We start from the raw sequence: 25,792 nt of genomic DNA, 5'->3' as shown, positions 1-25,792 counted from the left end.
ATAAAAAAAAAAAATTTAATGATGCCATTCCCTTTATGTTAATCTATAACTATTAATATTACCCAGAACATTCAATATGGACAATATTTAACTATGGATGGTTCACATGAGTTTGATTTGAAGAATGTGAAATGCATGACATGTATCTCTCTCTCTCTCCAAATAAATGTAGAATCTGAAATGGTGTAAAAAGATGGTAGTATACCCAATGTTAAGAAATATTCTTTTGAAGTAAAATAAGGAGGTGCCATTACCGAATAGAAAATAAAGAAGATGCTTTGGAAATTATATGCTGCAATAAATAGAAACTCCGAACAGCTCGAATTAGTGGCTTATTCTATTGTAAACACGACGACTCCGTCACATACCAGATATAATAAATACCTACACTTTGATGCTAAAGCTTCCTCTCTGATGTGTGTGGTTTAGATGACAGAAGATGCAGCCACCCCAGCAGTCCAATCGGGGAAATATATAGGCACTTTGCCTGTGGCCTCAATTGTGGAGTAAAAAATTGAGTTTCCCACCAACTAAGAATTAGGGCAGCCATTGGGTGAGTGCTCCGTAGAGTGGCTCCTTAACTTTGCAGCCAGCTGAGCTTGAATTACATTGTCATTTGCAATTGCTTCCTCAATCTTCCTGTGAACTAGCTTGCAAAATTCATTGAGTGCGAGCATTGGAAATGGCTCCTCGATAAGAACACCAACCTACAGAAACCAATATTGTCATCGTATAGAATATAGAAATTGCTCTTCATCTGCAAAATGTGACAGCTTATGTACCCTCAAGGTGACACGGCATTAAAAATCTTCTGTCCATTTCATCAGTTGATTCTAAATGTGTGTATTTGAGAGAGAGAGCATGTTGCTAAACACCATCCTTCAGGCTTCCACTATTTCACACTAATCATTTTCTCATGCGGCATAGCCACATTAGTAATGTCAGGGGATGACAATTCAGTGTCAATTTATTAATTAATGAATTTCAATTTCCTCAATAATGAGATTGCCAAAAGAAACTTCCCTAGCACATGACAATGAAATTCTCTTGCACATAAATATAATCGAGCGTTATATGTAGACGGTAGAGATACATACTTCTTCTATGCAGAACAAAGAAGCAGCGCTAATGAAAGTAGCAGGAACCACAATCCAATGGCAATCATCCCACAGTATAATAGGGAGAGTGAGATGCCAGAGGACCAGAAACCTTGATGTCAATCGAGTATAAGAGAGGGGTATGGGGATACCCATAAGTTGTTCACAAACACCAATTCCTTCATGCAAATAAGAGATCTTTGACTCCTGCATTACATTCAGGGAAATGATGACATCAACAAAAAGAAAATTAAAGAAAGCATACAGATTGGTGATTTTGAGTCTATCGAAGCAAATTAGCATATTTGTGTCAATTTTAGTTTGCACATAAGTCAATTCTGCAAGTTTTCCAGAATCATATACTGCCATTGAACAAAACAATTTTACAGCTGCTTACCTATTAATTAACTTTATTTACATGACTGTTTAACCGAAGTAAAATACCCAAAAAAAAAAAGGGGGGAAAAGTACTCTGCTTTTAAAACTTTGTTAGTTAAAATGGAAGACTTTGATAGTTCTAATTAGCCCAAGAAGGGAATTACCAACATATTTCTCCTCGATTCCTCCAACTTTAGCAACCGGAGGCTTTGAGAGATGAACTCAATAATGCAACAGGGCCGATGCTTTGAATTGAGTACTATAGCTAGATCATCTACATCAAGCAAATTTTGGAGGTCTTGCCTAACATCTGACGCATAAATCACATGACACTGCATTTAAACTGTTCACGTCAGTAAGTTGCGTCACCTACCAAATTAGAATCTCTATACAGCAAGAAGAAATGAATCTAAAATTAGAAGCAAAACATAAATTCAAAGAATTTGTTCAACTTTTGATAAATTAAGGAGAACAGGAAACAAGAAGATGAAATTAAGAATAAAATTAGAACCAACCTTGAGCGCAACCGGAAATGCCATAATATACTGCAAAAGCGCCTTCTTGAGCGGCGCATCATTCCCCAAAGTGTCAACCCCAGCAATCACCTGCGTTGCTAAATCGTTGGTCGCTGAAGTCACTCTGATCCACGCCTTTCTCCCCTCCTCAAACCTCGAGTACGACGCCTCAGTCCGGAACACCAACAAGAGAGCCAACGCCGGCGCCGTCAGCTGATAAGGCAACGTCGAGGACTTTAAGACGGGGAAGAAATCCGGCAACCAGTGCACCAACACTGCAGAATTATACCCGGCGATCACCACTGCGAAAGAAGTGAAGGCGATCACGGGCGGTATGAGGGACAGAATCACCCGCGACGACAGGCTGGACAAGACGTGACGCAAATGGCGAAGCGAGCTCCGGTGCTGAACCCATTTCTCGTGGTTGTAGAGGGTCCGGTTCCGCCGCATTCCTCGCTCTTTAACGCTGTCGGCCCAATCGGGTATGGCACGGAGGATTGAGAGCAGGCTATGGGAGTGATCGGAGGAGGGAGGTGGGTTTGGACTTTGGGATTGTGATGAGGAGGAGGAGGAGGAGTGGAGTTTGAAGGAGAGGGTGGTTTTGGGTTTGGAAATAGAAATGGAAATGGAGGGAAGGGATACTGGGTAAAGTTTGAATGAAGATTTGGGAGTACAGAAAGAAGAAAAAGAGAGACTGGAGGTGGGATTAATGGTGTCTGGAGGTAGCATCATTAGTTTTGAGTTAGGGTTTGGAGGTAGAAGAAGGAGTGAGAGCACTGAGAGGGCATGTTACTTAATATTAGGGTTTTAGTTTCTCAGTGCAGAGTGAGAGAGTACTTCAGGGAATGGTCGATGGCATGTCACATGATGCCGTGATGGGTTAGTTGGAAACGGTTGAGCTTTTTACACATCTTCTACTTTTATTATTGAAATAATATTGCCAGTAATTCCTCTTTTGGGTCATCCAGATCACACGCTACGTGTTCTTAAATAAAATGATCAAAAACACCATCACAACAAAATTTATTTTTCTCTCATTTCACATCTTTAATTTTTCTTCCACTCTCTACCCTATGTCGCTCGAGCCCCCAGGCCCCAGCCCCGCCTCTCACCCATCCTCTCCCCCCACTCCTACCACCCACTCGCGTCGATATCCTCACCCCCACCCAGCGTCGGTATCCTCTCCCACACCCCCACTCGGCATCACCATCCTCTCCCCCACCCATATCGCAATCCTTTCCCCCCACCCGCAACCCATTTCGAGAAAGAGAGGGAGAGAGCTGCCGTGCTCAATGGGGCTAGGGGAGATCAAGGAGTTCAGTGGTGCTTGACAGTGGGGTTGGAGGCTAATGACAGCGGCAAACCATGCAGGAGAACCCATTTCGGGTTTTGTGGGGAGGTGCTACACGTAGGGCTTCTGTGGAGGTTTGAAGGTGGTTGGAGGTTGCCGGCGTGAGGGAGAGCCGATGGTGGTGGGCGGTGGCACTACAGGTGGCGCACGGTGGGGCTGGGTGAGACAGTGAGCCAAGAGAGGAAATCGAGTGGGGGAGAGGGAATCGAGGGGAAGGGGAAAACAAGATTTTGTTTTTTGTTTTTTTTAAATAATAGTAATAATAATGGACACGTAAGGTGTGCTACGGATCAACCGTGAACAGGAGTTGATCCATAGCACAGCTCTTTATTATTATTTTTTTTTTGTTGGATAAAAATGTGGATGTGGTGTACTACTGTAGAGGCCGATGACCCGAATCCCCACAACTACAAAGGGTCAACGGCCTCAATTTCTCTGCCAACAAAGGGCGAAGGCTGATTTGATGGCAAAGTAATTCAACTCATTTTATCTTAATATTTAAATGTTATAAATATAAATAATTTTTATTTTTATTTTTTTAATTTAATTATTATAATTATTTTAAATTTTAAAACAAAAATAATATTAAAGAATATATATTCTAATAATATTTTAATTTTATAATATTTTTATTCAACTTTTTTTCTCTCATTTTTTCAAGATCTCATAAAATATATTAATTCAAACAATTTTATTACTTTTCACAAATCATTTTATTATTATTTATAGATCATTTTATCTCATCTTACCATCGGCTTAAGGTCCAAAAAAAAAAAAAAACCTTGTTAAAGGACCTACATCCCAATGAGAAAAGTCACTAGGTTAGAGGTCAAGTGTATTTAAATCTAAAATTTTAAAGGCCTATATCCCAAAACGAGTTTATAAAGAGATTATTTGCTATTTAAAGTAAACTCATATGGTTGAATAAATAAATTTCTAATAGGTAAAATATTGTTCTAATTAATCAAGAAGAATCAAACACGTGAATGCAACTGTAACACTAATAGTCTAATTTTATGAGTAGTGTTATATGTACTATAATTTTACTTATAATTTTACGTACAAAACTCATTTATTCAATTTTTCTTAAGTCAAATTTCAAATTTCATAATTTTAAGTTTTTAACAAATCGATAGCTGGTATGTAGAAAAATAAATTCTTTCGTAAGTTTTTCTGAAGTATAGTTAACATGTTTCTAATTTTATTTAAGAATGATCATGCGTCTATATTCTTCAAGTATAATAATATTAGATACTGTCATGAGTTGTGCAAGTACTGTGTATTCTTTCTAAAAAAGAATGGTGTCTATTATTAAAAAATTAGTAATATTAGGTACAAACTCTAAATAAACAAGTCTTGCATATACACTATAAAAAAATTGGATTCTACTAAAAATGAATAGATTTTTTTTTTAATATTTTTTGAGGTAGGATCTACTTTTTTTAATCAAGGGAGTGTACAATATTTGTCTATTTAAAATTTATATAAATTATTTATCTTAAAAAATAAATTTTATATTTATTCACTTTAAAAATAAAATGTCCGAGAGGTACACATTCTATAATATTAAATTAACGTTTCGTTATAGCCACTCTCTCACTAGAGTTTCTTTGCACACTATGGTGCTTCCCGTTCTACTCAAATAACTCAATTAGTTTCTCCCCTTTGTTACAACATCAAACAAGGACTTGTATAGACTTGTAGTAGACATCAACAATGGACTTGGACTCTCTCATAACCCAAACTGAAGCTTTGTCATGGCACAACCTCAATCTTCAACCTACACCAGAGTCAGCAAAAGCTATATCAGACCAAGTCTTGGTAGGAAGATTGGTAGCAGATACAATGTTTTGAATACCGTACCGGACAGCGTACCGGTCAAGGCACTGGAACGAAATATTTCGGTACCGGTACCGTTTCGGAATAGCGTTTCGGGATAACGTTTCGGGATAGTCGATCTATAAATAAATTATATATATAAATATATATAAAAATTATATTCTAAAATAATAGTCTATATATAAATAAATTATATACAAATACATATATATATAAATTATAAATAGTTTAGTCTGAATTGAGGGTTAAAAAATAAGTTTGTAGTTTGAAAAAATGAAAAAAAAAAAAAAACACAGGCCGAAATATCGGCCGGTATGACCGGTACCGGCCGGTACGGCCGGTATTTTGGCCGGTACGGAACAGGTATAGTACCTGTACCGGCCGGACGGCCGAAACAAAAAATTTCGACCGTACCGGCCGGTACGGTACGAAATTTAAATCTTTGAGCAGATAGACCCTTGAACAAATTTATCATTCATTCTAGTATCAAAGCTACTTGAAATTTTGTTCAGAATTTTCTTATTGAAGACATGAACATAAACAAGTTCATTTTCACTTTTCGATCCCCTCAAGATAAGCTTAGAGTTTTAAACCAAGCCACCTGGAACTTTAAAGGGCATCTGTTAATACTTAAACCTTGGTCACCTGGTGCTACACTCCAAGAAATCTTCCTAAATCACTCAATGTTCAATGTGCAAGTGCACGAGTTACCTCTTGATCATATGAAACTTAATAATGTAATCAGCATTGGGAATAGATCAAAGTGGAAGAAGACTCTATCTATGGGATAGCTTATAGAAAGTACATCAGGATCAAAGTAGAAATAGATGTCATGAAACCTCTACAGCAAGGCTTCACGATGCCAAGGCTTGGGAATCATGAAATATGAGTCTCTATCAAATATGAAAGGTTGTCTAATTTTTGCTACGCATGTGGAAAACTTGGTCACTCTCAAATTTTCTGTAGCTACCAACAATCTACTCTTACGAAACTTAACTTTGGTTCATGGCTTAGAGCACAGTATAACAACAACCAAGGTAATACTCAGGCATTTCAACAAACGGATGTGGGGCAATATGTAGATGTTGATCATTTGGAAAACTCGGTACCAACTACTGTGCCTTACAAAAATTTTAACAAAAGGAAGGAAACAAATCCTGCAAGCAAGCATAATGAAGAAAATCAAATTACTCTGATGGGCTAGCACACATTCAACAGAGATGGTTTTAATCCTTTCACAGCTGAAAAGCCAAAACTGCCACAATTCTTTCCACCATTTTCGAACCCTCAGCAACAAGATGAAAGCTCCATGTGAGCAGCACCCTCCAACTCCAAAACACTGTTCAGCTACAGTGAACCAAGCCCATTTAATTCCCCACCTACAAGAGTTAATATTTTCACTGTTGAGCCAACAACCACATCTAACCATTTAAGCTCAATCAGCAGCCAAATCTCCCTTCTAGCATCTAGTCCTAATTTGAAGGCTACAGAAGGAATTATGGCAATAGAGCAGAATTCTTCAGAGTTCACATCATTGATTATATCACTGTCCACTAGAAAGCACACCCCTTGGAAGTCTCAATGGAGGCAAATTTACTCTGCCACACAAGGTTATTAGTCACAATAGCTCAAACATGGGACTGGGCTTCATTCGGCCCATCAAGGTGAGCCCATTACCCAACTCTCATCTTCAGTTGCAAAAAGTCTTGTAATCTTGCAAGTATTTCTCTGCTAGCCCAAGAAAGTATTATCTCACAGTCCCAAGGCCCAAACAAAGCCACATCGTCGGCACCAACCCAAAGCAGTGCCACGCACTTTCTAAGCCCACCACCTCTCACCCTCACAAAATCACCACAACCCCAGCCACTCAAATGATAATTCTCATAGACACTCAACTCGCAATCAATCCCATGAATGTAGAAGCCAACTTTGCAGCTCCAGTGCCTCAACAGCCAGAATCATCTCTCACATCATGCATGACAGTCAATATGGCCCCAACTGCACAAACTTCCCAGGCGCACCATTTACACCAAGACATCCTTCAATCCAAAAGGCAACATAGTGCATATTTGCCACAACTTCCAAAGAGAAAATCACAACATCTTATTAAAATAGAAAAGATGGAATCTGATGTGTACATAGCCAAAGCACCACAAATAGAGGAATCAGCACAGACCCTTACACTTTTGGAAATACAATCAGGTTCAATGGGAAAGGAAAAAAAAATCCAAAGGGAAAGCCAGATTGACCCCTACAGTCGACCACCACTACACTCCAAAAAAGTCCAAACAAGCTAGCGAGACAAGCTTCAAAATGCCTCCCCCCACTAAATGGAAACACTAGCATGAAATTGCAGGGGTCTAACCTGACCCAAGACAATCAGAAACCTAAGGGCTAATATTAGGACTTATAACCCAAATGTCGTTTTTTTGTTAGAAACCTTGGTGACAGATGACCGCACCTCATCTATTGTAAATAGCATAGATTTCCACCATTTTGTTCACTATCCCGCTGATTCTAAAAAGGGGGTCTTTTACTTTTGTGGTGTTCGGGTGTAGAAACAAAACCTGTCCATATTAATATTAATGATATCTCAGTTTTAGTCTACTTAGATCCTCCACATCATCTTTGGTTAATTACTTATGTATATGCACTGGCCCAATAGAACAACAAAGCAAATTTTTGGAGTCACATGGACTTAATACATCAAGCTATCCTGGGGCCTTGGGTATGTATAAGAGATTTTAATGACCTCATTAATCGATCTAAAAAGCAAGGCGGACGGCCCATCTGTTATAATAAGAATAAGGGCCTCAAAGCCCTCATGTATATAAATGGTCTCATCAACATTGGTTACATGAGTTCAAAATTCATATGGACAAATAACAAACATGAGAAAGCTCTTATAAAAGAAAGATTAGACCGATTCATAGCAAACCAAGAATGGAGACTACTTTTCTCATATGCTACACTTCAGCACTTAGCATCATCAGCATCAGACCATCACTCACGATTGTTGCATACTACGGCAAAATATCACCGTGCACCATCTTTCAAGTTTGAAGAATTCTGAACCAGGGAACCCCTAAGCCATCAAATAATAAAATAAGCATGGAGCAAACACTATCAAGGCAACCTGGCCTACATACTCTGCAAGAAAATCAGATCAACCAAAGATGCACTCAAAGTTTGGAATAAAAATCATTTTGGGCAAATCTAGAATAATATCCAACAACTAGAAAGGGAACTTCTTGAAGTACAAAGCAACCAAATGACTCCCTGCAACGAAGAAAAAGAAAGATTCTTGCAGCATAGACTCCACAAACAAAAAGAAAATGAAGAAATCCTATGGCGTCAAAAATCTCGGATTACTTGGCTCACCTTTACGGATCTCAATACAAAATTCTATCACCTGACAACAACAATCCAAAGAAGAAGGAATGTCATAGACTCCATCAAATTGGGACCAGGTACTTGGACAATGGACCTTCGCATTATTGAATCTTCATTTATTAATCATTTCAGAATAATATATTCCTCATCGAATCTGCAAGTCCTGAAAAACCTTGAAAATCTTTTTGACAAGTAAATTTCGGACCTTGAGAATGAATCGCTTAATGCGATACCAAATGAAGAGGAAATATTAAGAGCTTTAAAACAAATCCCAAGCCATAAAGCGCCAGGCTCACATAGTATGACAACTCTTTTTTACAAACACTATTGGAACATCATAAAAAAAAAAAGATCATATTAGCAGTGCATAATTTCTTCAGAAGCGGTAAACTCTTGAAGCAAATAAATCATACTAACATAGCTCTCATCCCAAAGACCCAAATCCCAAATACTCCAAGTCAATATCGTCCAATCAATTTTACAAATGTCAGCTACAAAATAATTAGAAAAATAATGGCCAACCATCTCAAAGGCACTTTTGCAAAAATCATCTCTCATCTCCAAACAGCCTTCGTCCCAGATAGGAACATAAGAGAAAATATCATTATTGCCCTTGAACTATTCCATCACCTCAAACGGAAGATAGGAAAAAATGGGTTAATAGCCATTAAGCTGGACATGGAAAAGGCTTTCAATCTTGTTGAATGAGATTTCTTTTTTTTGCTAATGAAAGCTTTAGGATTTAATCAAAGTTGGATAAATCTGATAAAAGAGTGTGTAACAACAACGATATTCTCCATCATCATCAATGGCTCGTCAAGAGGTTTCTTCAAATCACAAAAAGGAATCAGGCAAGGTGATCTAATATCGCTCTTTCTCTTTATATTAGTTATTGAAGCTCTATCAAGAATATTGTTAAAAGTTGAAGCGAAAAGAAAGCTTGAAGGGGTAAAACTGAGCAGAAATAGCCCATCCATATCACATCTGCTCTTCACAGATGACATAATCATTTTTGCAAAAGTTACGGAAAAAAATGCACAAGTCATATCGGAATGCTTGGAAAAATACCAAAAGTGGTTGGGACAAAAAATAAATCTGAGTAAATCTTCCATATTCATCACAAGGAACACTAGTCAAGCTATTAAATAAATCATATCTCAGTGGCTGCCTTACAAATAATCTTTGGCAAGATTAAAATATTTGAGTTTGCCCACTTCTTTTAATAGAAACAAAAGAGAAAACTACAATGATATGTTGAACAAAATAGGGAGAAAACTGGAAGATTGGAAATCAAAGCTACTAGCACAAGCGGGAAGAACCATGTTGATTAGATCAGTAGCAAGTACGATCCCATCATACCACATGAGCTCCTTCCAACTACCAAAATCAGTATGCAAGGTACTCGACACCAGTTTCAAAAAATTTTGGTGGGGTTTCCCAAAAGGCAAAGCTCATAATCTAATACTTAAATCTTGGAAGTCCATCTGCCAACTAAAAAAAATGAATCAAGCATTGTTAGCAAAGACTGGTTGGGAAATAAATGGAACTAGTAATGGCCTGTGGCATTCAATCCTATCAACAAAATACCTTCAAGACTTACCAAAGGCATCAGATTCAAGCATGTGGAAAGGCATACTCTGAACAAAATACCTACTCAAGAAAGGAAGACGCTACCAAATCTTTAATGGACTCTTAGTAAATATTTGGTCAGATTCGTGGATTCCTTTTTTGGAAAATTTTAAGCCAAAGCCAAACCAAGGTGTGGATACAACTCACCCTTCTCTACAGTTTCAAACCTCATAAAAATTAATCCACGAACATGGGACATGCCAAAAATGAACGACCTTTTTGATCAAGAAAGTATATCATAAATTCAAAAAATACCGTTGTCAACAACTGCACAAGAACAAGATAGGGTTGTCTAGGCTCTTAATCTCAATGGGAAATTTTTGGTTAAAACTGCTTATCATGCTACAATAAGCTCCCAAGATCCGATGCAGCAAAACCCCATGATGTCGCTCTTCAAGCCTTTATTGAGTTTAAAAATTCATAATCACCACAAATTACTGCTTTGGAAGATACTCTGGAATATCCTCCCAACCAGATCATGGATTAGTGAGGTAATCCCCAACTAGAATATGAAGAATGTCCATTATGCAACCAAGCGAAAGAGACCCTACTACACCTTTTCATAGAATGTCCAATCAACCGAATATTATGGTAGTAGAGTAGTTGGCCCTCAAATCTAGCAAGCTTGCCCATCAACTCCATTACAGATTGGATTAGAATGATCATACATCCTGAAAAGGAATTGGGATTACGGGACAGGGAGAAACACCACTTCCAATTATTTATAGTTATCATGTTGGACTTTATCCGAAGAAAGCGGAATGATATTATTCACAACCACACCTCATTTTCACTTGACAAAGTAAAGATCCAGCTAAGCCACATTTATGAGGAATTTAAGGAAGCCTGGGAAGAAAAACAATACAAGAGAGAATAAAATTAGAAACCCAACTCCAAACTTTCAAAGCTTCTCTTTTGACGCTGTAGTAAGAGATCATTTTTCTGTAGCTTCAGTGATTTGCAGGAACCAAAGTGGAGATATTTTGGAAATCAGTACGAAAAAGCTTCAAACCCCAAATCCTCTAGTAGCATAAGCCAGTGCAGTGTTGTTAGCTTCCAATATGGCTAATAATCAAGATCTTGCGACAATAGAAGGAGATGACCAATTGGTATTTACAGCCATTGAATGCCCAGGTTCATCTCCATTTTAGCAAATCTCATCCATTATTATAGATATTCAACAAATCTCTCATCATCACCAATGATGGAAATTTATAAAAATTTATCGATCTTAAAATCGATGTGCACACTGATCAGTGGCACAATGATCAGCAACCAATCATCTTGTTGGAAACTTATCCTTAGATAATCTACCTGATTGTTTGTTTCTTGTATATCGATAGTGAAAAAAATCCGCCTAAAATTTTCTGTAGCTACTTTTTGTCATTCTATAACATGCTTGATTAGGAAAATAAAAAATTAACGTTTCGTCACAGCTTCTATCACACAACCAAACGCCTTTCCGCTCATCGAACGGGGAAAAAATGCACCGCCAAGCGCCTCTCTCTCTCTCTCTCTCTCTCTCTCTTTCTCTCCCCTTCATTTGTTTGAACGGACCCCCAAAAACCCCTCAGGTCGTCGTCAATGGAAGAACCTATGCCTGCCCAGACCACACCGACCCAACTCTCAAACCCTCCAACTATCGCTCAGTGCCCACCTCCAAAACCTCCTGCTCCCACTCCTCTTCCTCCGAAGAGCAAGAAGAGACCGCTTGACACAAGTATTCATATCAAGAACCCCAACTACTTTCAGATGCGTGCCGTTATTAAAGAGCTTCGTCCTCATTTTGTTGAGGTACTATTCGATTTCGGGCCCAGAAGCTAAAAAGATATCTTTTTATCTATATATGTATGGACGATACTATCTAGGCTAGTGGGTGTTATTCCAGTTTTGATAGCTCTTAATGTAGATGGTATAACTATTCAATTCCTGGTCTTAGATCTTATATGGAGGGCAGGTCGACGGTTTAATCCTTTTGTGCTTGGCTCGTATTTGCCTAGCAAAGATGAGTGTTATTGCATTTATGTTGTGAAATTCCCTTGAAATTGAGTCGATATCCTCTGATTATACATTTGAAGACAATCTCGATCAAGTACTTAGTATGATCCTGACCATTTTTACACTTCTGTAAAATATCTTGGTTTTGGCATTGCTCTTGAAGAAAACCTTCCGCTCTGGTTGAACCTGCTGTTGCAGCTTGAAGTTGGAAATTTCTATTTTCTTCACTCTCTATGGGCAATCTATTCATGAAGCACTTTTTCGGATAAAGCCTTTCACATCCCATATATGGCCCTATTACTAATTTTTTAATTCAATCACTTCTTAGATATTTGGTCCAGCTAACTTTGACAAACAGAAAATGAGCATTTTTCTCCATTTTGTGATTAATGGCGGTCGTTTCCTCAAAGTGCTTACATGGTGTTGTTAGTAACTATTTCATTTTCCCATCATTATTATGCTCTAATTGCCCTGTATATTCTTTGTTCTGTACTACACTCTCATTTGCTGTAATAGTTTTTGTGCATGGATTGAATTTGGCCATGCACAAAAGATTTTAAATCAAATTCATGATCATGGTGGATTTTAAGGTTCCTGAAATTTCATGTTGGGATATGATCACTTTTGGTGAGATGACAAAGGAACTGCTTCATTTGCATGGTAGGTTTTATCAAGCATGATAGTTCTGATTTTCTTGTTTTGTATATTATCTTTAAGGTTCTCCGGATCCCTGACTTTCGGAATTGTAAGGCAGCTGAAGAAATACGAGAACGTAAGCTTACTAAAAAACTCTTTTAGTTATTAAGATTGATAAATATAATCATCTCTGTGTTAGTGCAATTTTGCTACCCATGGTTAAACTCGTAATAAGAAAGACAATAATGTCTGTACATTCTGTGTGCCAGTTTCAATCTTGTGCCTGCCATGATATAGAAATTTCTTTAGTAATTGTGTAATACTCTATCCTTTCTTTTCCATGTCATTTTGATACATATAGCCTTTAAATTCTCTTTGCGCATTACACAAACAAATGCAAAGGCTTACTCACTTCGGTATGGTAGAAGATCATACCACCCTAGTTGGTTTGGATGATTTGTCTCTTTATGATATTTAAGAAGCTTGTACATGTATTATTCCGTAACTTGTTAAGCCAAATCCCATGACAAGTAATCCTTGTGCTCCACCGAAGTTTGTTTGTCATGTTTGGCTTGTTGTCACCCTAAATTCAAGAAATGTTGTAATGCATGCAGAGTAGTGAGATGGATTTGCATCCGTGATGAAAGCCATTAATCTTATCCAGGACTTAAAAAGTACTGATTCTTAGAGGATGATATTGTATCCTGAGTTTCATGGGCTTCATCCATGCCTGTGGCCTGCACCCATTATCTAGACCATTCACTTCCATGCACCATTAGATCCAAGGTTTCTAATGATAGAACCAATTCCATGAGATATTGCTTGTGGTGGACAATAAGAATGTAGTTGTGTTTCTTCATGACATTTGTTTTTGAGTTTGAAACCTTCAACTTGCAGAGATGAAACTTCTGAAGGAACTATACAAAAAGATCACTGCAGAAACAGTTTCTGCAAGTAAGAGTAAGAACGTGGCAGAAGGCCAGCCCTTGTCCGGTGAAAACCAGGATGATCAGAAGCCGCAAGAGCAGCCCCAGGATTTTAAGCCAACAATGGAGCAGCCTCAACAAGACAAGGCATTTGTAAAACCATCTGAGAATAAGTTCTTCTCAAGTGTTGCGTTGGAGAAGCGGGGAGCTGAAGATGTTAAAATTCATGGGACATATGTTGTTGGAGGATCAGCTTTTGGCTGGAATTACATCACTTATTTAGGCGATGATCCAGTCTATTATGGAGTAACCAAAGAATCATTTCGAATAAGTAATTCAGCAAAGTAATTCCTTTTTCTTTTCTTTTTTTTGTTGTTGTTGTTGCTGCTTTCGCTCTTGGTACTAATGTATTCAACCCGGACCTTGAAAATTTCTGGAACGCACCACCATGTCAGTAGTGTAAGGAGGAGTTCTCTACAATGGTATCTGGTAATAGTAATGGGCATGGAGTGTTCTTGCAATGATTGTACAATCTAGTTAGTTGTCCCAGGGATAGGCAGGACTACTGCAATACTAATTCTTATGTCTCTTTAGTCCTCTGATATTCACTAATTCTTATGTCTCTTTGTCCTCTCATATTCTTGCCTCCCCCCTCTCTCTTCCAATTTCTTTGGTGGAATCATTCCTTCCTAAACATCTTATGGTTTTTTTTCAAGACTAAAATCTAAAATTTTAAAAACCTCTCATCTCATCATTACAATTTTTCAAATTTTCACACAAAATAAAATAAATAATTCAACTTTTTTAAATTTTAAAGTAAAAATAATATTAAAAAATATATTCTGACAATATGTTATTTGACTTTTTAACTTTAATATCAATTCATCTCATATCTGAAAACAAACGAGACTTTATTTAATCTACGTTATCGTGTGTGTGTGTGTGTGTCTGATTGAGTTACACAGCGAACTTAATTTTTTTTTAATAACAAATTTTATTAATTAATTTATAATTTAAAATATATTAGTTAGTGAAATTAATCCATTCTTACCGTCAAATAAATTAATTTGAACTCGAATCAGAATCGTTTGTTTTATTTAGCTCAAATTCAAACTTTATGAATTTAAGTCTTTTTTGGATAGTGAGATAAAAAGAGAAGATTTTAGATAAAAGTTATATAAAATATTATTAGAATATTATTTTTTTAATATTATTATTATTTTAGAATTTGAAAAAGTTGAATTATTTATTATATTTTATATAGAAATTTAAAAAAATTGTAACGATGAGATGAAATAAGATAAAACAGTTTATGCATTCAAACGGACCATCAAGCTGAACTTGAACATAGATCCTTAAGTTCGAATCGAGCTTGAACCACTAATATTTATGTTGGATCAAGTCGAATTCGAAGATTCACAGCTGAATTTGACTTGACTGACTAAAGGATCTTACATTTTAAAGATAGATATTTTTAAATGTAGCAACGCTTTATATGCAAAGGGTCCATAGCTCAGTGGTAGAGCATTTGACTGCAGATCAAGAGGTCACCGGTTCGAACCCGGTTGGGCCCTTTTCATTATTTTTATTTTTTATTTTTTTTACGAAATATAATACACTGATTCGAGAAGACAAAGCATGGCCAGTGTTTCTGTCTGCTCGCACTCACAATCTGACAAGATTATAATTTAGAGCAGTCTTCGTTGCTTCTTCCATTCAACAATATCACAACAAACCTTGCATGCAATAGAATATATATAAATAAATAAATAAAAAGGTTTCGAAATGAGAAAGTATCTCAACATGCTCATACCAGCAAAAGGACAGAAACCCAATGAATTTTGGTAGGAAAAATATATAGGGTCTACAATAAGCCTAACCCATCAAGGAAATACCAGTACTAGAAGATGAAAAAGAGAGAAATGAGAGATAAGGAAAAAGAGAAGATATCAAGAGGAATGGAAGGTGGACACGAAAAGGAATGGAATATGTCAGACACGTAAAGAAATGCGATAAATCCTCACCACTCTCTAAGGGCATGCAAAAAGAGGCATAAAAAAGGAACACTAGATGATTTCAGGGAGACTTCGACCACTTCTTTAACTTTATGATAGGAGTTATAGCGACAAGAGATCTCTATTAGAAAAATAGAATTATAATCTCTATTATACAGAGACTATGAGAAACTATAAATAAGTATATTATAGTGGACTCTCCCCTCTTCAGAAACTCTTGTGGATGTAGGTAATATGTCAAATCATGAAAATCTATGTCCATATCACTTTTATATTCTCAGTATTTATTTTTCATTCACTGTCATGGACGTATGCACAATCACACCAAACCACTCCGTGGACTCCAGATTATACCGATTGAGGCTCAAATCGTTATAGCGGATCGAGAATAACTCTTTCTCTCCTTCCAAACTGTTGTGCGATTTTTGGCATCAACGAAGTTGATAAGAGATTTTGCTTGTGGAGTGGCTTCCTTACTTCCCCAAGTTTGTCTTCGACCCATCTGCTTTGCTTTTAATGTCCACCAACCAAATGCCTCTTTGTCAATGCCATTGCCCACTCAAATGACTATTATCCATAGTCCTGGATTGTTACATGTGACACTGGCCAAGATGAGAGGACGGAGTAAAATTAAATGTGACTCTGCATAACTTTTTGAAAATCACTTTAGGCATTCTGCGAATTGTTATTATAATAGACAAGATTGAATACACCTAAATGGTGAATGATAACTCATATTACCCGAGGAAAAAAACTACTATGCCGTTTCAAAGTTACCGCTCTATTTGACCACTCAGTAAAATTATTTTTTTTACTTAATGATGAAGGAAGTGATTTTAAGTGTATTGATATATTTTTTTTTTATTTTTTAAAAATATTTAAATATATTAAAAAATATGAATAGAAAAATATAAAAAAAAGTTACAAAAACAATTATCAGTAACACTGAGCGGCAGAGTAGTACTGCTTTATTAGTTTTATTGTAAAAAAAATGATAATATACCATATTACTTGAGGAAAAAAATTACAATGCCGCCCCAAAGTTATCTTTTCATTTGACCGCTCAGTAAAATTATTTTTTTTAACTTAATAATGAAGGAAATGATTTTAAGTGTATTAGTATATTTTTTTTATTTTTTAAAAATATTTAAATACATTAAAAAAATATGAATAGAAAAATAAAAATAAAAGGTTACAAAAACAACTATTGGTAACACTGAACGGCAGTAGCACCGCTCTAGCAGTTTTGTTGTAGAAAAAAAAATGATAATATACCATTATGAATGTGAAACATCTTTTCACGTAAATTTAGGACCAACCAAAAGGGGCATTCCGAGAATCGAACTCGGGACCTCTCGCACCCAAAGCGAGAATCATACCACTAGACCAAATGCCCACAATGCGTGAAAATAAATTTATTTTTACTTACTTTACAAAAAGGCTGACCCCGACACTTACTAGAAAATCTCCTTGGGCTTGGGCTAGGGCTAGGGTTTAAGCGGTTGTTCAAGACGACGAAACTGAAGCCGAGGGCGTTGGCCGATAAGCTGTGCGAGAGAGATCAATGTCGAAGAAGAATAATCTTGCCCGCCGAAAAAGGCAGCATGAATTCGATCTCCAAAGTAATTTCATCTCCAAATCTCTCTCTTTCTCTCTACATAGATTGATTGCGCTCCTGCTTGTAAATTTTAGGTTTTTAATGAATAATTTTCTTTGGGTAAATTAGGGGAGAAAAAGGATAAGGAAAAGATGACGAAGAAGCTTCAAGCAAAGAAGAATAAGATGAAAGTAATGCTCTCTCTCTCTCCCCCTCGTTTGGGTTCATTTATATTTATGGCATTGTTTTTTAATTATTATCTTTTGTTTGGATGATGATAATTAATGTTTTGTGTATTTTTCGAGAAAATCTGAAGAAAATTTTGGAAAGTGGAACTTTAGATTTATTTTGCTTTGTTTCTTCACTCACTTTAGGTGAATATTTTTGCTCAGAGTTGGTGAATATCGGTTTTAAGCTCAGTTTGATGGAAGCTTTGTTCTGTTTATAGGCTTCCGAGCAACCCATTTAAAAATTGTAAAATCATTGGAATTGGGTTATTCATAATTTCATGTATTCTATTCAATGTAAACCGATTTGAATTTCATGCCTAAAACGCTGTATATGATTAGAATAGTTTTCGAAGTTTGAACTATGTTAATTTTTATGGTAACATGGTTGATTTTGAATGTTTTTTTTTTTTTTTTTTCATGTTTGATGAGAATTGTTTCTTTTTGGATGATCATGCGATTAGGTTGATAGTGGCGACAAGAAAAAAAAGAGTGGAAGTGGGTTTCAAGTGGGAAAGAGAAAAGTGAAGACCAAATTGACAGCCTTGGCAAAAGCTAAAGCTGCCCAAGCCATGGAGGTTGACAAATGAGATCCGAGTTGAACAATTTTATGCTTAGGTAGTGAAGTTAACAAGCAAAATCTCTTGGGAACTAAATATGCTTGATTTGTTGAACTTAATGATCTGTAATTTAGGAGGAAGTATCATCATGAATGTTATCTTTGCTTTCACATTTTCTTTACTGATGTAATTTTCTTATGATGATTAATATTTTCTGAAAGATTTGGATGTGGTGGTAATGTTCTTGTTACTCTGTACCTGGTGTGTTGTTGCTAACTAACCAGAGTGTGGACAGACTGGAGCGAAAAGGATGATGGTGTTTCATATATCTAGTGTTCATGATTTGGTTGTATGATGTCTGTCATTTGATCTACAGGGAGTTAAATGTAATGAGTTGTTAGTTTGAGTTCCAGCAGTTCACGGTCATAGTCTTCTTGTTTTGATTCAAGTTAAAGTCCAGTGTCCAAAGTTTCAAAACCTTGCCTTGTAAGAATGAACAAGATCTCTGTCATGTAACATATAGCACAGATGTTTTGAATGCAGAACAAGGGTATAGAGGTACGAACTCATGGTTGGTGAAAGAATATGAAGGGAATGAAGGGAGTTTAAATTCAATCTTCATGTGGTTTGATAATTATTGCATTTTGGGTATATTTGTTTTGTGATGGCCCTGCCTCTTTCACGTGTCATCCTGTTTTTGACAAAGTCCTCTTTAGACATAAGCGATTGGCAAAGTTGGATTAGCTGTGTTTGATTCCTATGCAGACTATAAACTGAGTCAACTGACTGATAGGTGCTCGTCAACTGACTGATAGCTATTTCGAACTTTTACAATTTTGATAACCCTAGTTCAAATTTCGAACTTTTACAACTTGATGTACTCAAAGAATTTGAAATGTTTATTTACTTGTTGGATTGTTTAACGTTAGAAGATCTCTTTTGTATATGATTGTAGTGTGACGAATACAGAGTTCATCATCACAGAGTTCATGAACTTTGCCAACAAATGGCAAGTTATTAGTCTTCTTTGCACCTAATAGCTACACAAATTCCTCAATAAATATAGGTTGAGGGTTTCCCCACCAATAAACATAATCCATGCTTTTCTACTCCTAGGTCATTTTCTCTTCGCATATTCCTCCCCCCTAATTTTGGTGTTGTGATGTTAAGGAAAAGGACTTGAATATAAAAGTAGACAATTATTTATAGCTTATCCAATTAATAATTGAGTTTTCTTGTTTATATTTCTAGTGCATCGTTTTACTCCTGCCATTCATTTATTTTTAGAAATGCTACAGATACAAAAGGATTACATAAAAGTAAACTCACAAACTAATGTGTCTTCATGTAATTCGTTAGATCTACTTTACAATAAAAATAATTTTACAATTTGATGTACTGTATCAAGTCACGTCAGTTTGTGAATTTATTTTTGTGTAATCGCTTTGTGGTTAAAGTATTTTTTTTTTTTTATATATAAGATTTATTGTCAATTTAGCTTAGTATAGGGTAAACAATGAAATAGTACATGTGATTTAGCTTTTAGATAAATTGGGTCCTATTTTTGAACTTCTTCTTTTTCCGTCTCTCTATGCTTTTAGCATTATCAAATCCTTCCATTAATCTTTCGATAGTAATTCAGGCATTTTAAGTGTAAGGAAAATTCAAAATTATAAATATTATAAAAATAGAAAAAAACGATTTTAAAATTTTTTAAAAACTTATGAAATAAAAAATTAAACTAAAAATTAAAACGTAAATCTTTTTTATAATATTTATAAAACAGTCTACAGCGGTAGCTGGAGTACTGACAGCGTTGGCGCGGAACCCCATGGATTTGCAAGGATGCTTGATCGGCAATCTAATAGTTTTGTTACTCACAAGTTCCAAGCATAATTTTTTTTTAAAATATTTTTTGATATTTTTATTTTATTTTATTCTTTCTAAACTAATTGAGTTATTATATTCATCATTCATACATCATATATTTAATAAAAAAAAAATTATATATGATATGTAATGTGAGGATAATGAGTATAATTTTTTAATAATTAAAATAATAAGATGAAAAGAATATAAATAAAATTATTTTAAAATTTTATATAAATAAACGTCAAATCTTAAGAATTTCTTTAATTTTCAACCCAATAATATATTCAAACCGGTTGATAAAACTCTTTTGTTCCCACTAAACTAAAGACCTGTTTGGGGTTGCGATAAGAGTTTTAAAAAATATTTAAATAGCTCTAAAAGCTCTTTAATATAAAAGAATTAGCTCGTTTGGGTGTTACATATTAAAACACTTTTAATCTCAAATAAGTTAAAACTTTTTTAGATAATACGAAACGTAATTCGAATTTTAAAAAGATTGTCAATAGATAAAAATATCCATATAACTTTTAGAAAATTACAACTTTCAAATTTTTAAAGATTATATATAGTCATAATCTTTAAAAATTCAAATAATCGTTATTTTTACCTCACTAAACATTTTTTTAATTTGTTTTCAAACAAATGAACGTGTTTTTTTCTTTTTTTTGAAGAAACAAATAAATGTGTTTGAAAGTATTTTAAACATATAGTTACCAAATAGTAAATAACATTTTAATAGCAAAATTTATCACTTAAGTTATAAGTTATAAGCCCTAAAGTTTTAAGCTATATTTCCCATTGTAATCTCAAACATGCACTAATAAGAAAAATTCTATATACCACACTATCATCTTATTTTTATCTCATTACGTAAGATGTAACACATTTATCATCATTGAATAATCATTTATTGTAAGATGTGACATATTTATCACTATTAAATGATTCTTTATTATATGATTCTTTATTATTTATTAGTGATAAATGTGTCACATTTTACATAGTGGGATGAAAATGAGATGTGAGTGTGGTGTATAACATTACTTTATAATAATATGTGCAAGAATTATTTTTATTGTTTACATCTTATTTTTCTCTGATAAATGTATAAGAATAAATCTGGACAGAGACCGATCCTTAATAGCACACCGCACACCCTTTTACCGTGGCAAATCGGGTCTAAATTACACATCACAGTTCTTAACAGTCCTCCAAATACTGTCTGAAATTGTCTGGCTCTCTCTCTCATATCTAAAATCGTCTGAACATCCTCCCGTTAAGTCTGGTTTTGTACATTTTTTAGAACTGAACCGGTATACATCAGTTTTAAAAATTTAAGAATCGATACCGGACCAATTCACTATAGAAATCGAAACTTTCAATTTTTTAAGTTTTGGTATAGTCTGGTCCAGTTTTTCTGGTTTTACAAATTATCTATGTTAATAATAATATGATGTTTACATATACTAAACTATTAATCTATATATGCTATAGTATAAATACATTATATATATATATCAAAAGTAAGTTTATATTAATAATTAAATATTAATGTTTATTTTTAAGATTAAAATTTTACGTTATATAAAATGTTATATTAAAAATTATATGATCAATTTTATATTATATTAATTAGCATTTTAGCATATAATATATACAATATAATACAAAAATTTATACATAATATAAAAAAATCATAAATATATATACCAGTCTGGTTATGTTTAAACTGGTTTTTAAAATATGAAATTCGGTATAACACCGATTTAGGATAAGTTTCGATTCTTAAGAACAGATACTGCACCGAACCGCTTACAAACTGGATCGATCCGGTCTGGTTCAACGGTTTTCCCTTTTTTTATAGCCCTACCTCCCGTGCTCCTCTCTCTTTGAATCTCCTCTCGTTTGAAATCTTGCAGAGTCCCCGCTATTTTCTCTCCCCCTCCGTTGCTCTCTCTCCTGCCAAAACCAACTCAGATATATTACTGAAAGATAATGGTTTCTTTTTTGGTAAAACTTGTGTGGCTTTCAAAAGCTCCTTTGCCTGAGACATCCATACCATCATTCTTATTTGAGAGATCTACATTCTTTACATTGTCTCTAGCATTTTACTTTCTAGTTTTTGTTTTACTCATTTTCCTATATGATTTTGCAAAAAGAGCCACAACAAGAACTGTCTGATAAGAGATTCCTGATTTATTCTTTAAGAGCAGTCCAACTTTCTTCTCAAGTATCTTACTCTCTATTTCATTTTTCTTTCTTTTGAACAACATGGAAAAAACTCTGGAGAAGGATCCAAAGAACACCATGTCGTTTCAATCCAGATCTTCAGATCATTTTCGACAAATGTACAATATTCTAAGAAACTACTATATAGAACTCGTGTCCTTCAAGAACTATGACTTTATAGAGTGGTGGATGAGAGAATGCGGCGGCTAGCTGGCTGGCAAGAGGGAGCGATCGCTGACAGGGGAGGGAGAGGCAATTCGAAATGAGTTGGGACAAGAGACAGAAAGTGCATTCGCCTATAAGGAAGAGGGGAAAAAAGAGCAGAAGAAGAAGAAATTCACGCTCACAGGGGTGTACTGTATAAAGGGCCTTAACGCTTCTTTGTAGACATAGGGCCTATTTGAGGCTGCAGTGAGAGTCATAAAAAGTATTTAAATAATTTTAAAATTTCTTTAATAGAAATAATTAAGATATTTGGATGTTACGTATTAAAAAATTTATAATCACAAATAAGTTAAAAAGTACGTTTGAAGAAAAATATTATTTTGATACTTTTATTCAAAAGTTTTTTTTCGAATAATACAAAATGTAATTTAAATTTTAAAAAGATTGTTAATGGATGAAAATACTTCTATAATTTTCAGATAATTACAACTTTCAAATTTTTAAATATGTAGTCATAATCATTAAATAATCGTAATTTCTATATCAGAAAGTACTTTTTAAATTTGTTTATTAATAAACGTAACATATTTGAAAATATTTTAAACATATAGTTACCAAATATTAAATAATTTTTTAATAATAGAACTTATTAATTAAGTTATAAGTTATAAGTATTAAAATTATAAGTTATATTTTACAGTGCAATCCAAACATACACTTACTCAATATATAATACTGAAAAACAAAAAGAATGACTAATGCTTAGTCCTACAAAAAAGCAGCATCGGTGGTCATTTTGTACTTTTTACACGTTCAGATTATTGAGTACAACATTTTAGGTTTGATTATAATAAGATGTTCCATGTTATCCAACAAAAGTGATATTGTCCTTCCAAAGGAGTAAGTATGACCATCACATAATAAATAATCTTAGTTTAGGTCTTTTATACTCTATTAGTCACGCTCAATTAGACGTTATTGGTTGTATGGTAACCTTACTCTTTATTTTAAATTTTATTATCTTCGGTTATACTTTTTAATTATTTTTTGTGTTAACCATTTAAGTAGTAACTACTTGGAACGCACCATATTACGGCATGGTTTGGATTCAAAGATAACTTTAGAACATCTCAACTCATTCCGTACGGTAAACTCTTCTTCAATTCAAACTATGTATTGACGTTATTGGGTGTTTTTTTTATTTGTTTTCATATACAACAAAATAGCTTACTGATCATTACTTTTTACTTTTTTAAGGGATTGGTATAATGAATTCTTCGAAGACTGAAGGACCCACGCCTTCACTCAGCCCCTTCACACGGGTGTAAAATAAAAATTTATTTTATATATAATAGTCAAAATTATTATTTAATGATTTTGGAAACAATTTAAAAATTATTCTTAAAACAATTTCTATTAATCAATTTTTATTTGATATTTTACAAAAAAATTCCGTTAGAAAAAAATATTGTGATACGGAAAAAATTATTATAAAAAATAAAAATTGGGTAGGTAATTTATAAATTATTATTACTTAAGGAATAAATATATTTATAAATAAAACAAATTTATTAAAAATACTATGCAATAATTTGTGGGACCCACATCTATCTCATCTCTAAAAAATTGAAACCATCTCAACTCACTACCAATCCAAAGACAATATTTTCAAAAACTATTTCATTTCAACAATCTCACTACTATTCACAACTCATCTTTAAATCCAAACGACTCTTTAAATGTATTAATTATTTAATTGATATCAAAGTGGGAATTATGTCGCAAGTTTGAATCACAGGTTAAACATATAAAGGTTAAAGACCTTTTCCTAAAGACAATTCACGACGGATAATTTTTTAAACAAGTTTTATATGCAATTTATAATTTGAAAAGATGGATATAACACATGAATTTTAGGATTCATTTGGACATTGATTTGGAGCATCTCATAATTTTAAAAATAATAATGAAATAGTTTGACTTACGATGTTTTATTGAATCTTAGAAAAGAATAGAGAAAAAGTTGAATGAAAATACGATAAAATTAAAAAATTGTTTGAATATAATTTTTGTTTCGAAATTTGTAACAATTGTATTGGTTTTCTTGTTTGGATAATAATTAGATGAAAAAAGTTAAAAAATTTAAAATCAAGAAGTGTTTTGTGTTTAATAATATTTGAGAATGAAATTATAAAAAAATTACAAGAATTCTATATCTCATTTCTATTGTCAAACAAGCTCAAAATGTATATAATATTGGGATTTGAATTGTTAATAAGCAGTATTTAAGAATGGAGATTTACATATTATACCTATCTCTTTTCAATTGTAGAGTGATTAGATCGAAAAATTATACATCTTCATCCAAATAACAAAACTAAAAAGGGACCTTTCACCGATGACTTGGGAAAGAGATGTTCCACATTTTATCCAACATGATAATGCCCAATCTTTCTTTAAAAGCCAAAACACTTTTTCTTTGAATTTATTCAAATAATAATAATAATAATAATAATAATAATAAATGAAAAGTTGGGGGTTTGAAAAAAAAAAAAAAAAAAAAAAAAGATAGTTGTAGAGATATGGTGGGCCACGGAAAGTGGTAACCAGATGTATAAAGTCACATGCAAACCAACAACATGGTGTCTTTCCTGTTTCCCACGCTATTTAGGGCCACGTGGGCCGCACGGACCACTTCTTTTATTCCTTTTTTAAGCTCTGCATGTTATAATCATGGCAGCCTCTCTCTGTTCTTGGTGGTTCTTTTGTAGCCTATACATCATTAAAATTATTTATATAAAATATTATTTTTAATATAATTAGGGGCGTACTGAATTTTTTTTCAGTCCAGTTCCAAACTAAAAAATCCTGATAAATTCAGGCGGTTATTTTTCTATTCGTCTGGATTTGTAATTGGATCCGATTATTTAATCAGTTATTGTTATTTTTTAAATAGAATTTTTATTTCAAAACGATGTCATTTTCATCTATACAAATGAGTTATTTTGCATGTACAAAAATTAGAATTAAAAAATAAAAACTAGAGTTAAAAAAAAAATTAAGAGTTAAAACTGAATATCGGTTACAATCCGAATTATATACGCATCTGGGTTGTAACCAATTTTATCCAGACGGATATCGGCCTTATTTTAAAAATTTAAACATCTGTATCGGGATATACACTCCTAAATATATCATCTTAAGATCAAAGTATCATGTATTTATATTTCGATAATATTTAATAATTTTTGATATCTAATTATATATCATTTTATTCTTTTAAAGTCAACAGATCGTCTCATACTCCATTATGTTTAGGAGTTTACCCGACTCCAACGTCGTCCTTTTAAAATAAACTTCGTTAT

The 25,792-nt window shown here is 34.1% G+C and overlaps 3 protein-coding genes and 2 non-coding genes across 5 annotated transcripts; 3 read left to right on the top strand and 2 right to left on the bottom strand.

The window, feature by feature from the left end:
* Positions 1-302: 302 nt before the first annotated feature.
* On the bottom strand, positions 303-2,892 carry LOC121247152 (UPF0187 protein At3g61320, chloroplastic-like). Its single transcript, XM_041145499.1, has 4 exons — positions 1,991-2,892; positions 1,640-1,807; positions 1,098-1,304; positions 303-707 (listed from the first exon to the last, which is right to left on the bottom strand). The coding sequence occupies exons 1-4, from the start codon at positions 2,720-2,722 to the stop codon at positions 531-533; spliced, it is 1,284 nt and encodes a 427-aa protein (XP_041001433.1). The 5' UTR covers positions 2,723-2,892; the 3' UTR covers positions 303-530.
* Positions 2,893-11,641: 8,749 nt separating this feature from the next.
* On the top strand, positions 11,642-14,355 carry LOC121247563. The gene is made up of 3 exons (XM_041145923.1): positions 11,642-11,996; positions 12,918-12,972; positions 13,734-14,355. The coding sequence occupies exons 1-3, from the start codon at positions 11,787-11,789 to the stop codon at positions 14,108-14,110; spliced, it is 642 nt and encodes a 213-aa protein (XP_041001857.1). The 5' UTR covers positions 11,642-11,786; the 3' UTR covers positions 14,111-14,355.
* A 909-nt stretch (positions 14,356-15,264) lies between these two features.
* TRNAC-GCA lies at positions 15,265-15,336 on the top strand. Its single transcript has one exon. It is a non-coding gene; the product is annotated as a tRNA-Cys (tRNA).
* Positions 15,337-17,101: 1,765 nt separating this feature from the next.
* On the bottom strand, positions 17,102-17,173 carry TRNAP-UGG. Its single transcript has one exon. It is a non-coding gene; the product is annotated as a tRNA-Pro (tRNA).
* A 65-nt stretch (positions 17,174-17,238) lies between these two features.
* On the top strand, positions 17,239-18,487 carry LOC121247847. The gene is made up of 3 exons (XM_041146306.1): positions 17,239-17,399; positions 17,504-17,565; positions 18,066-18,487. The coding sequence occupies exons 1-3, from the start codon at positions 17,342-17,344 to the stop codon at positions 18,189-18,191; spliced, it is 246 nt and encodes an 81-aa protein (XP_041002240.1). The 5' UTR covers positions 17,239-17,341; the 3' UTR covers positions 18,192-18,487.
* The last annotated feature ends 7,305 nt before the right edge of the window (positions 18,488-25,792 follow it).

Source organism: Juglans microcarpa x Juglans regia, chromosome 1S (assembly GCF_004785595.1).
Source record: "Juglans microcarpa x Juglans regia isolate MS1-56 chromosome 1S, Jm3101_v1.0, whole genome shotgun sequence".
Lineage (NCBI taxonomy): Eukaryota > Viridiplantae > Streptophyta > Magnoliopsida > Fagales > Juglandaceae > Juglans > Juglans microcarpa x Juglans regia.
The sequence above is the reverse complement of the archived record's forward strand: the minus strand, read 5'-3'. Positions and strand labels throughout refer to the sequence as shown.

Coding starts and splice junctions, on each gene's coding strand:
- LOC121247152 (XM_041145499.1), bottom strand. CDS start 2,722: ATGATGCTACCTCCAGACACCATTAATCCCACCTCCAGTCTCTCTTTT. Junction 1,808..1,990: donor CATTTCCGGTTGCGCTCAAG/GTTGGTTCTAAT, acceptor GTTTAAATGCAG/TGTCATGTGATTTATGCGTC. Junction 1,305..1,639: donor AATCGAGGAGAAATATGTTG/GTAATTCCCTTC, acceptor AATGTAATGCAG/GAGTCAAAGATCTCTTATTT.
- LOC121247563 (XM_041145923.1), top strand. CDS start 11,787: ATGGAAGAACCTATGCCTGCCCAGACCACACCGACCCAACTCTCAAAC. Junction 11,997..12,917: donor TTCGTCCTCATTTTGTTGAG/GTACTATTCGAT, acceptor ATTATCTTTAAG/GTTCTCCGGATCCCTGACTT. Junction 12,973..13,733: donor AGCTGAAGAAATACGAGAAC/GTAAGCTTACTA, acceptor TTCAACTTGCAG/AGATGAAACTTCTGAAGGAA.
- LOC121247847 (XM_041146306.1), top strand. CDS start 17,342: ATGTCGAAGAAGAATAATCTTGCCCGCCGAAAAAGGCAGCATGAATTC. Junction 17,400..17,503: donor GCATGAATTCGATCTCCAAA/GTAATTTCATCT, acceptor TGGGTAAATTAG/GGGAGAAAAAGGATAAGGAA. Junction 17,566..18,065: donor CAAAGAAGAATAAGATGAAA/GTAATGCTCTCT, acceptor TCATGCGATTAG/GTTGATAGTGGCGACAAGAA.